Source organism: Vicugna pacos, chromosome 6 (assembly GCF_048564905.1).
Source record: "Vicugna pacos chromosome 6, VicPac4, whole genome shotgun sequence".
Classification (NCBI taxonomy): domain Eukaryota; kingdom Metazoa; phylum Chordata; class Mammalia; order Artiodactyla; family Camelidae; genus Vicugna; species Vicugna pacos.
This window is the reverse complement of record NC_132992.1, coordinates 11,375,379-11,388,470: the sequence shown is the minus strand read 5'-3', so window position 1 is coordinate 11,388,470 and position 13,092 is coordinate 11,375,379. Positions and strand designations below refer to the sequence as shown.

Here is a 13,092-nt window from a genome sequence, read left to right as displayed (position 1 = left end):
ACAACATAGCCCCTTTGGAAAAACAGTTTAGCGATTTACTAAACAATTAAATATACACTTACCATGTGAGCTATTCATCCCACTCTTAGGTATGTATCAAAGGTAAATGAAAATATATGTCCATACAAAGACACACATGATGTTCATAGCAGCTTATGACAGCTAAAAAAATGAAAACAATCTGTACTAGTTTTCCGTGCTGCATAACAAGTTACTACAAATTTAGTGGATTAAAATGGGTATTTTATTCAAATTGATTTTTGAATAGGAAATTCACTAGCATAGTTCAAAATATCAAAGGTATATAAGAATATAAAGTGAAAAGACTTCATCACACCCTGGACCCTGGGACATCTACTTTCCCTCCCTACTATAATTTTTGTTGAAAGAACTTTAAAAGAGCTATTTCGTGCATATAAAAGCAAATCTGTATTTCGTGCATGTGCATGCATGCACACATGTGCATTTATATGTTTGTATGAGTATGGAGAATAGAATGGTACACACCAGGTAATTGTTATTGGTTACTTTGCACGTGTTGGATAAGGGGGAAAACTGGGAAATAAAGAAAATCTGTTAACTTTTTCTTTGTACATATTGGCATCATTTAACTGGTTCATCTGATTCTAGTCAAAAGCTCAGGATTTTGAGAAATAGATTACTTATTTGATTGCCTTTAGCAAATTTCTTATTCTTTGTGTGCCTCAACTGCCTCATTTACAAATGGAGGTACTAACAGTTCCTATCTCATAAGACTGAGAGACGATTACAACAAATAATCAATATAAAGTAATTTAGCCTAGTGCCTAGCATATTGTAAATGGTTAGTAAATGTTAGCTATAAAAAAATAACCACCTTGAATTATTTTTCAAAAACAAGAATGATTCAAAAGAGTCTAAGCACCCAAATGAAGAAGCTAGAAAGAGGAAAACAAAATAAACTTAGAGAAATGCAAAAGGAATATTTAAGGTCAAGAGTGTGGTAAATTCACACTGTATACTCTCCTCCTGCTCTGTGTATGTGAATTATAGATTCAATTAACAACAAAAATGACTGATTCATGCTCAGATACACAATAAGCAGTTCTCTGGGTTAGAAACAGAAGGTAACAAAGTAGGAAGATGTGGCTAAATCTACAGCCCTGCAGATTTCTAGGCACAAGGAGCAGTTAGAAGCCCCTGGGAGTGTTTATTCCTCTAACGTGACAAAAGTACTCCACATGCAGCATGGAACCATGGTATAGCTGGGCTGTCTGTGTGAAAATAGCTGTGATCACTGCCTGATGTTACTGCCTCCATAAACCTGTGTAACTTTATTACTGGTGAGATCAGCAGAGAAAACAGCACAGAGACCTGAGCAAAGCTGCAAACTGTGTCTGATACTGGGCCAGCTGCAGCCCCAAACCACTTTGAGGCAGGAGTTTCTAGCCACGGAGGCCTAGTTTTGGGCTAGGGTCCTGGATGACTAGAGGGAGGAAACCACAAAACTGCCAAGCAGGGAGGGGTAAGCACAGAAAGAGGCAAGAAGGAAACAAAACTCCCAATGAAAGTAAATGTGCTGATGAAAATTCCAAACCATCTGATGAAAGTTAACATTAAGAAAGAGAGCCAAGGATAGAATTCACCAAAAATAACCCAAAAGCCTGGACAAATATTTTTAAAATCTTGTTAAATGGATCCATAATCTAGAGAAAAAGAAAGAAAACTCAGGAGAAGAGCTTACTGAAGGCAGGAATCCAGAGAATTTGAGAATATGAGTACTGAAGTTGATTCCAGCTTTGAGTCACTTGCTGAACTGGATGTCCCTGAAGAAGGAAAATAAAGCTTATGTGAAACAGGAGACTGTCCCATAAAACTGAGACCATAAAGGTCTACTCCTTAGTATGAGAGGGAATTAGAAAAACTGACACAATCCTTCAACCACTGGGACTGCAAGAAACATGATCAGTTTAAGAACTGTGGTATTTGGGGGGTAGGGAGGATTTCTCCTGAGAATTTGAATTCACAGCTGGCCTTCCAGTTTTGTAGCCTGAATTTATGTTATTTTGGTAGTCCATAAAACCTCAAATCATGAATTACAAGTTGTGATGGACTAGAACGACCTCCAGACACTTGGCACAATTTAACCCTCTTCGGAGGAAACTTCCTTCATTGCAGGCCTCAAAAAATTACTGTGTGAGGAAAATTAACTTAGATCACAATAAAAGAAACCCCACTAAACATCAAGGACATAAGATCCCGTAAGTGAGAAGAGCAGAAACAACAGAGAGCAGACTCAAGCTGAGAAAACCTCAGAGATGAGAAAATTCAGACGCAAAAATAATTTTGGTTAATATGCTTTGATGAGTTTGATAAGAAGAAGTAAATCACAAGCAAAGTTGAAGACATAATCAAAGAGAAAGTCTACAAATGAAAATACAATAATTGAAATTTTAAAAATTCAATGGATGTAGTTAATGGCAGGTTAGATAGAGCTGAAGATATTTTTGGAAGAACTAAATATGTTACGCCGAAAGTAGCCCAGAACGAACATGAAGAAAAAGGTTAAGAGGAATGGAGGAAAGAGTAAAAACAAGTCTAACGTGGACTTACTCTGAAAAGACAAAATGGAGTAGAAGCAATGTTTGAGTAGATGGTGGCTGAGAATGTTCCCGAAAGTCACCAATGCACAGGTTCAAAAACTTTAATACATCAAGCAAGACAGTAAACAGAAATATGACTAAGCTTATCAGTCAGGATAGGCTAGAATTATGTTGTCGTAACCACCACAAATCTCAGTTACTAAAAGCAAAACAATTGATTTCTTCCTCATTTTGAAAGTCCACTGCAAATTGGAAGAGTGACTCTTCTCTTCACCTTAGTTACTCAAATGACAGAGCAACCACCACCTCAAACGTTACCAGTAATCAAATTAAAGGAAAGACAAGAGTCTAGATTCCAAATTGTAGAACAGATAAACAAGATTATACTGTATAGCACAGGGAAATATACACAAGATCTTGTGGTAGCTCACAGAGAAAAAAATGTGACAATGAATATATATATGTCCATGTATAACTGAAAAATTGTGCTCTACACTGGAATTTGACACAACATTGTAAAATGATTATAAATCAATAAAAAATGTTTAAAACAAAAAAGAGTCTAGAAAGTCTCAAATTGGCAAAAAAATACCTCAGCGCTTCAGTCCAGAAGTGACAATGGTCATACTTGTCAACAATTCATAGGCCAGACCCAGGCTGATGGCCCCATCCAATCATTAAGGGAAGTGTAATCCTGCTGCGTACCTGGTTCTCTGGAGAGATCTACAGCTACATGGTGAATAGCCCTAATGACCATCACAGACCACCTTTCTGTCAATAGTTATTTGATGCACCCTCCTCCTTATAACCAAAACACACTCTTTCTCTTCAGAGGAGAGATAAAAGTCCCATTAAATCAATGGTATCAATCTCAAATCTCAGTATTTCCCCCTAGTCTCTAAATCAGGGGATGGTATGCACTAGTCTCCTCTTGATGTGTTGACCTAAGAACTAAAATGCTGTCTGTCCTGTATGCAAACAAGGTCAAACAAAGATAGAAAACTGTAGTAAACACTCCTATTCAGAAAGAGAAAGATGGGAGACACACAAGCAGTCACTGGTCCAAAACAATTCTCTGCTACAAGGGCCTCTACTTTGGTGGTACAAAAATTCCTTGAATGGAACCTGATTCTGCTTGCTGGGAGGGGATCCCTAATTGCTGTCCAAAGCTATTGATCGTACCATCCAGGAGGTCCTTCCTTTTTATGTAACCTTCTTGACCACAGCTGAGGGGGACATTAGGGAATATGTTCTATTTGGGTACCAAGCAACTTTCTCCATATCCTACTCCATTTGGAAAATTCAGGCCCAAGGGTCACTTTATGTTGATCAGTCATAAAATTTTAGCCTAGAATTGTGGTTTCTTTGACAGTTAAACTCTCTCAAAATTTCTGCTTCTTATTTACGTGATTCCAGTCAGCAAGGAGCCAATACTCACACCCACAAAGTGAAAGACATGCTCACCCCCAGCTCCTGTCTACAACTGACCGAAGTACCCTGAGCCCATGAGGCATGGGTAGAAGACTGACGCTTTAGCACCCGTTTCCTAAGTCATCTTATATTTCTGAACAAATTCACTGGGCATTGGTATTTCTGATTCCTGACAGATATTAATATTTAGGATGTGGGAATGAGGAACCAAAATTTCTGAGAATTCTCAGGTATCCATAAATTATGCAGAATCGTCATTCTGTATTTTCATGATACCACATTTAATATACTTTTAAATAGTTAGGAGTGACCATAATAAGCACTGAATCACTTTACTATGACAGTTATACTAAATTTTCAGATGTTTTCTGTTAAAAAAGATATAATGATAAACATATAGTTTATTAATATGAACCAATGTATTGTGACAAGCTTGTATATTTTGATACCATTAAATCTACCTGACATAGATATCTGATAACAAAAAACATTAAAGGGAACATCAACATAAATGCCAAATAAAAATCATTTTAAAAATCAGAAGCATTACAAATATTTGTTTAGAAGTTTTTCTTAATATGAAATTTGAAAAGTCACAACATATTAATTGCCCTGATAGTCTTTATTTTGCAACAAATATTTCAGACATAGAAATTTTTCTTTTATTTTTGCATTGATATAGTCAAGTTCTTAAGGATTGTCCAAAGACATCTTTAAGTTGGTATTACGTTACATGTTGCTTCATAGAAGCTCTTTTCCTTTTTTTGATGATAAAAATATTTTGTCTGCTTGCCCTGATTTTGGTCTTGCTGTTGCAATCGATAATTGCTTTTGCTAATTTAGAATTGGTATTAGTTTCTGATCTCATTTCAGACTGTTCCACAACATTTACTTCTTTTTGCATTTCTTGTTAAAGGATTTGCAAAGAATAGCACCCTTTGGCAAATAACCATGTACTGGGAAACGCCACCAAATTCATTTGGTAGTATTTGAATAATGTTAAATTTCTATTTCGTATCAAGGGTAATAGCACCACACAGAATCACAAGTCAAAACTGCTAATTTATGGAATTATTTTGCCTCCACAACATGTTATTTTTAGAATATCATTGATGGGATCTGCATAAAGTATCCTAAGTATATAAACCTATTAATATTTATTTTACTTATAAGAATGACTCACCGTTAGCAGCAGAGAGGGGCATGAATGCACATTTATAACATGGCAATAGCTACAAATCAGTGATCAGATTGTGACCACTTCTCTTCTATGGGCTCCTGTTCTGGCTCCTAGAAATGATGACTTTACTCTTGGACTACACGTGTCAGCATCCTCTGCTCTTACTTCAGTGGATTCCTACAAAACAGCAATGGCTCTAAATTTATACTAAGCTTTAATCCTCACAGAGGAGTTACAACACCTTCTCCTGTTTCATCAATTTCTTGACTGATTTGTTTTGAAATTCAGAAAAATATACGTTTCCCAAGAAATGCTGTGAAGGAATTTCCGCATAGTAAACACTTTGGGGACTCTCCGTAACCTAAACTAGCGTATGATATGGCCATATTCTTAATTTAATTCAGCTTTCTTGTTTAGGCCTTCTTTTATTGGCAGCGGATGAAAAGCCTGGCCTCTTCTAACCCTGCAAGTATCTGAATTTTTGAACTTTTTCTATTCTCTTTTGTTCCCATTTGCAATCTTACTGTTTTTCTCATCTTCATTCTTAAAGTACCTTGTCAAATGCAGCTAATATAGTAACCAAAATATGCTGTTAACATTCTGTTATTTAAACTCCTCCAAAAAAACAAAGTCAGTGTTAATCTAGTAAAAGTGAAACATGCACAATTTTTTTTTAGTGCCTACATACATACAAAAGTCCTATTACATTGAAGTCAGTACAAGCGAGTGGTCCTGGAGTAACAATTTTTGATGTAACAAAAATAACCATGTCAACCAAGAAATCAAAAAATGACATTACAGAAGCCTATAAAAATGTAATGATATTAAAACTTCTATAGTTAGTATATCTTTAAATCACATGCTGTCTTTCCTATTAATAAAATATTCACTATCCCCCCTCAATTCTTCAATTTCTATTAATAAAAGAGACCAGTAGGTCCTTTTCTTTAGGTTAAGAGGTCCTCCATTCCATATGAATATAATCATTGTTGGAATAATAAATAAAACTGTAAGTAGTACCATCAATGGGAGAGTTATTTGCAAAAACTGGTTTATTTTAAAAGGAATATTCAGTATAAATGCTGGGGATTATAGATACGATATAAAACACCCAACTTCAGAATCAGATCAAATTGGGTTCAAACCTTGGCTTTGCGACCTTAAGCAAATAACTGCCTAGATATTTGGTTTCCTTACCTTTCCACTTATAGCCAAAACAAGATGACTCATATTTTTCCAATTCCTTTTAAAAATATTTAGAATAGTTCTTAAAATTTTTATAGAGTGAGAAAAATTCCAATTTCCTCCCTAAAACATTGGAAAGATGCAAAGGGGAAGAAATAACACAAATAAATATAGCATTCAGATTTTCAATGTAAAATAAAAGCACATCCACAAAATGAATATAATACTTCTTAGTATCACTGAACTGCATTTATAATCAATCATAATTCTATGTTAGGTAACAGGGAACTAAAACATAGTGAAGCACCCTGGTAGTTCTCAGGCAGTCCCTACTGGCTTTCATAGTCATATCAAGAAAGTCTAAGCACTTGTGTATTGGTTTGTTATGATTTCAAATCCAGTTGTTTATTATGACTTAAGTGAAGTTTTTATCTAAGGTTGAATTTACTTACATTGAGGAAGCTGTGCCAGGATGCATCAACATGTTGTCGATACGTACTCAGTAGTTTAGCTGTTAAAGGGTACCGCTAGGGGCGCTAATCGATAGGAAGATATGGACAAGCAGTCAACATGTGATGGGCATTTAAACTTTAAATACCAAGAATTTGTGAGGACTTACCAAGAGTGTTTGGTTGGGGCAAGGCTACATTTTGCTGATTTAAATAGCTCTCTGAAGACCTTGAGATAATTGCTCCTGCCGTGGCCAGGCCACTCTTGGTCCGCAGCAGTGTTAAAGCAGTCTTTGGAAGAGAAGGGACATCTGTCCCTGTCTTGGAGGCTACCCCTGGAAGGCAGTGGTGCAAGCCATATAATGGTCCCTGGACCAGTAACATTTGGGGCAGCCCAGCTTGCCTACCAACAGTGGTGCTGTCACCCCCTAGCAACATGCCCCAACAGCAAGGGACCTAAGCTGACAGCTGATACCCAGCTTTTAGCTGGAAGGACTGATTCTTCTGAGAACCAATTCATGGAAAGGTACATTTCAAATAAATAAACTTCTTTTATCTCCCCTTTGCCTGGAACAATAGCATAATCAATCTATTATTGGTTTGGAGTGTGTTATTTCTTTATTAGCTTATTAACAAACATTATCCTGCATGCTATTGGCTTGTGAAACATTATTATTATAGACTGTAATTCCCACAGTGAACCTATGTGAAATAAATTATTGGCAAAGAAAACCTCACTCCCTGACCACAATCTGTCCGGACAAAACAGCACTCTAAAGCAGATGTAAGCAAACTACAGTCCATGGGCCAAACCCAACCAACATTCTGTTTTTGTAAATAAAGTTTTATTGGAACACAAACACGCTATCGTTTACATATTGTCCATAGCTGCTTTCAAGCTACGAGGACGAGCTGGATAATTGTGACCACACAGCCTACAATTACTTACTATCTGGCTCTACACAGAAAGTTTGCTGACGCCTGTTCTAAAGCATTGCTACTCAACGGTTTGGTTTGTATTCCTCAATTGTTTGTTCCTGATCAGAAATGAGATAAGGAGATTATGTGAAAACATAAAACAATTATGTTACCGAGTACAATGTTTATATCAATTTTTTGTTTTCATTGCTAGACTTTCTCAGTGAAGGATTTACAGTCTGGTATGGTTTCCTTTTCTCATAGTGGATGAGTATAAACAGTTCATTGATCAGGTATTTTGCATACCACTACAATAAGTATTTAGGAGCAGGAGAAGAAACTACTCAAAGCTCAAAAGGGATTATTGTATCACTTAGAGACATTTTGGCATAGTGCTCTAGGGTTTTGCAGCATTAGGTAGCAGGCTTGGCAACTAAATGAATAAGATTCAGGAAGTAGTCCATGCATAGACTCTTTTTCTCCCTGTCCTTCTAAGGTTTAACTTACTCAATAAATCTTCTCTGCTATAGATTTATGTTTCAACAAGATGAAGAATAACAGCTATTAAGTCCCTCTCTCCCTCCTTTCTTTAAAGTAGGAAAGATAAAAATATTTGCTCCCCCACAAAAATATTCAAGAAAATAAATCAATACTATATTTTGCCTAGTTAGCCTCTTTAATTTACTGAGCAGATAAAAAACTATATTATATTATAATTCTCTTTAAGTGGAAGAATTTATAAAGCAAATCTATTCTCTGTAAATAGCAACAGTTTTCCCCTAATACTTTCAACCCTAATTTAAAATAAATCATGCATCATTTAAAGAATACAGAATGAAATTCTACCATTAACTTTAACATAAAATTTCCTTGAACAGGTGTACAATTTCTAAAAGTGCCAAAGGTAATCTGATTCACACAGCTTTCTGAAAAATAAAATTATTCAGGGACAGATTTTTATTGCAAATATTTACTCAAAAACTATGTACAGCAGAATTTTAATAGCCATTTAAAACATTTAACATTCAGTGAAATGAAATTTAAGAATTCAAAGCACATTTTAAGAAGTAAAAATGTAGCATTTTAAATAAAAGTTTATTAGTACTTCAAAGCAAACTACTGTTACTCATATTATTCATTTCTGTATCTATTATTCTCTATATGATAAAAAACTGAAAAATCAATTTAGCAGCCATCTTATGGATAAATTAGGCTAAATATCCCAAACCAATTTTTTACATCCTGCTTTAGGTCCCATTTGAAGTTTCTATTTTACAGTTACATAAAAAGTCACTTAAATATGGCTGAATTCATGCCACGACATGTTTTCAGTTTACTGCTTTACAATATCTACATTATACCATACTTTGGTTTGGTTTCCAGACCATTTTAATGGGCCTAATTCTAAAGAAGATCATTAAAACAATACCAAAAGCATCATAGCTACAGGAGTTTCAACAATGGGTTTCTACTTTATACAACTAGTACATCAAGGGATTTCTGCACAGCTTACACACTGACAAAAAGCACAAATATAAATTTATATTTTAATAATTTCACTTTCACTGAAAGTTTAATTAAGGTAAGCTTACAGCCTGGCAGGCTAACACTTGTTTGGAGGTACAAAGATTCAAATATTCTGTTTACATGCTTCTGGCAGTCTGGAATGTTATATTAAATCCAAAGTTAAGTTTATGTTCATCCAAGTTCTTTTTAGATCAACAAATTTAGCACTCTAAGCATGCTCCATTTACCAGCTTCATACTCAAAATGAAGCTTTCATTAACAATGCCAATCAGCCATTATTTTAAATCAATGATTCCCCAAAGAGATGTAGTTTCCAAATCTCTTCCTTTAAGTTAATTGAAAAGGATGTACAGGTAATAAGGACTTTTAGCTTAGGAATGATGGAAATTTCAAAAGCTTTATTACTATAACTAATAATCAATTCATACTGGAAACCAAGTTCCGTATCTTTGAAAAGCGCTAAATGAGACATTTTCTTTGCAAATTTAACTTTAAAATTCTATTCATGTTTTAAAAACTTCTTGGAAATTCACACTAATCATGCTATTAATGGTGAATTGATTTAACAACCTAGGTTGAACATACAGGTAAAGTGTATGAATGACCTCCCTCACAGTTTTCCATCTCTGAACTTTGCAACAGCACCACTGAGCTCACCTGATAGCACTTTTCCAAATGCTCTCACCGTTGGTACACTAAAACTTAGAATGACTAATTAAGTTCAGCTCTTTTCTTTTTCGTCTGCCAGGTCTACTGTTGTCTCTGTTGTGCTAAGGCTATTTTCTCCAGGAATGCCATCTGTTTGATCAGACTCTACTTCATCAGTCTTGGCTGGAGGATCACCACTACTTTTCTGAAGAATCTCTGTGGCTTCGTACTCAAGTACCTCTGACGGAGTCAAAGGCTCCAAATGAATACTGCCTTGCTCACTGACATCAGAGCTAACAGATTCAGGTTCATCTCTTTTTCTCAAAAACTGGTCAATGCTGACATCACCAGATGTTAACCGCAAACCCTTAATATTCTTCGAAGAAAATATGACTTCACCGGTGTTGCGCTCTTCAGTCTGATCACAGGAAACAATGTTTTCTGAATTGTGGCACATCTTCAACTCTGTTTCCTGACAAATGTGCTCTATTTGTTTTTCCTTCTCCACTTTATCTGCACCAGTGACTGAATCATAACTGAAGATATTCTTTGAGCCAGTTTCCTGGTCTCCAAGACAGGTATCATTTTCCTTATCTGAAACTGATACGCCTTCTTCATTTTTTGCTGCTGATGAGCCCGTAAATAAGTTTGCATCACATCCATTTTTTATTTCCTCTGAAGAAGCTTCATCTTGTTTACTGAAAAAATAAAGCCATTTATTATCTATTCCTTCATTATATAATGTATTTGAACACTATCAAAACAAAGACATTCTCTAAAAAATTAAAAAAAAAAAAGTAAAGGCACATTTGCCCACCAAAAAGAAAAAAAATCTAAGTCCCCAGTCTTCTCCATGATGTTACAATTTAGGAGGCAACCATGATCTTATGCAAGAGAGAAACTCCATAGTCACAAATTAAAAAGAAACCTGAGGAGTCTGCTGATTGGTTTTAATCTTGGTTATCATTATTTTTATCTGTTCATACCCTTGCCTTTTTTAGCTAAAATGTAAATGTTCTTATTAATTTGTAAGAGAACTCTAAACAAGGAATGAATATATACAGAAAACCTATTTTTCTTTTACGATTTATATATCCTGTTAGGCTTAGAGTATCTTTCCCTATGCAAAAATCATGTAACCAGTCACAAACATTTCCCCATTTTTCACAGCCTAATTTAAAAAAGCATAAACACACGCCTGAAAAAATATATGTAAATATAAAACATGCATACATATGTCTATGCACATATGTGTCTGTGTTTACTCTTAACCTGGTGTGTTAACAGAAACTATTTAGTGAATCATAAAACATTAGAAACAGAAGATTTCTGAGGATCTCCAGCACCTTATGTAGATTTTGCTTATTTTAACAAAAAGAAATGTAATGATTACATCTATCTTATTTCTTACATTAATCCACCTGGAATTTAGACTTTTTTCTAATGAGCTGCCCAAACATCAAAGCAACATTATCAGATGGTCATTTATTATTGGCTAAATTATATTATAAAGCTATTTCCCTGCTGTTCATTTCATTCTGATGTGTCTTTAGACTACCATGGGCCAATACCACCAAGTTTTGACAAGTATAGATTAACATCGTTCTTTATTATCTACTAGGTCAAATCACTTACAGGCTACTATTCGTCTCCCTAAATTTTAGTTTGGAAATGTAAAAGATATTTGTACAAGAATGTTCATTAAAGCAATTTTTAAAACAGTGAATACAGAAACAACCTAATATCTAACAAAAGAGCTGTGATGTTAGAAATTATAGTATTAATAAATAGAAACACATGAGTCTTATTTTAAACACTGCCAGTTTCCAAACCAAATCCAATTTGGATTTTCAACTATATGTTCGTTAAATCATAAACTAATTTGGAAAATGAACTACCAAGTAAGTTATTAATATATTATTTTCCATCTCAGTAAATTTTGTTTTTCTTCTAAATCTTCTAAATAGATCTTGCACATTTCTCATTTTGTTATTATTGTGAATTAACTTTTTTATCCATTGTATTTTGTAATCACATTATTGATATATCAGAAAGATTCTGAATTTTACACCAAGCTACTTTAATCAATATTCTCATTAATTTCAATCATTCTTAGCTTATTGTCTTGGATCTTATAGGTCAATTACTACATCTGCAAAAAAATTATCTTCCCCTCATTTAAATTTGTAGAATTTTAATTTTTGTTCAGATCTTATGGAACTAACTACCATTTACAGAAAATGTTAAATTTAGAGGTGACTAGACTGCTTCTTTTAAATCCTTAGTTGAACTTTCCCAACCAGAATTCTAGGAAAAATGCTAGGTGACGAAAGTGCTAAATAAATTTTTCTAGTGAAATCTAAGAAAAACATCTTCAAAATGTCTTATTCCATAATTTTCTTTTTAGGGGCAACAGATTAATTAATCTCATCAGGTTAACAAACAATTTATCGTAAAATACACAGCATAAAGATAGAAATGCGGAAATTACTAAAAGGCAAAATCATCTTTACTTGGAATAGAGTTCTAATTAGAATGTTGGATTCTCTTTTGCCAAAAAAGGATTGTGAAGTATCTTGTGTTCTGTAGTGGTCTACTTGAGCGTTAATTTTTTTAAAAAAGCAATCCCTGAATTTTGAAACTTCTATGTTGAGATCCCACCACAGACACAGCTTTATAACTTATTGAAAATACTTAAAAATAAGATTTTTAAATTACCTATTTGCAATAATTGTCACCATCTTGTAACCTGTAGCATCTTGTAACTATTCTCATTTAATAGAGGCATTTAAAATCTGTTAACATTTTATTCACTTGTAAGACTTTTAAAAAATTTAATAACTGATCAAATGTACTCTACATGTTTAAAAGATTTCAAAACTAAGGATCTGCAGTATATTTTTGTTGTATTAAAATTTCAAAATTTGATTTTAATTAAAAGCCATTACTAAAAGCAACACCATAAACAAAAGTTAAATAGCCCTTTGCCAATTAACTGAAATATGACACAGCTCAAGTATCATATACATGAATTTCAAGAGATTCAGTTTTTCCTTATGATTACCTTTCAGAATTTGATGTTTCTCTTTCTCCTTCAGCCATATTAGGTCTTGGAATTTCCTGAAATGATTAATCATATTTTTCTTTCATGTTAATTTAACCAAACTTATAG

General features: G+C 34.2%; 1 protein-coding gene across 5 annotated transcripts in view; it reads right to left on the bottom strand.

Moving 5' to 3' along the window:
• Positions 1-8,398: 8,398 nt before the first annotated feature.
• Positions 8,399-13,092, bottom strand: part of ZNF280D (zinc finger protein 280D) — a 241,826-nt gene continuing 237,132 nt past the window's right edge. For all 5 annotated transcript variants that reach the window (XM_072962371.1, XM_072962372.1, XM_031672733.2 and 2 more), the window contains 2 exons: positions 12,985-13,040; positions 8,399-10,618 (listed from right to left, as the gene is read on the bottom strand). In XM_072962371.1, the coding sequence (XP_072818472.1) occupies positions 9,994-10,618; positions 12,985-13,040 (681 nt within the window). In that variant the 3' untranslated portion in view covers positions 8,399-9,993. The remainder of the gene's footprint in view (positions 10,619-12,984; positions 13,041-13,092) is intronic.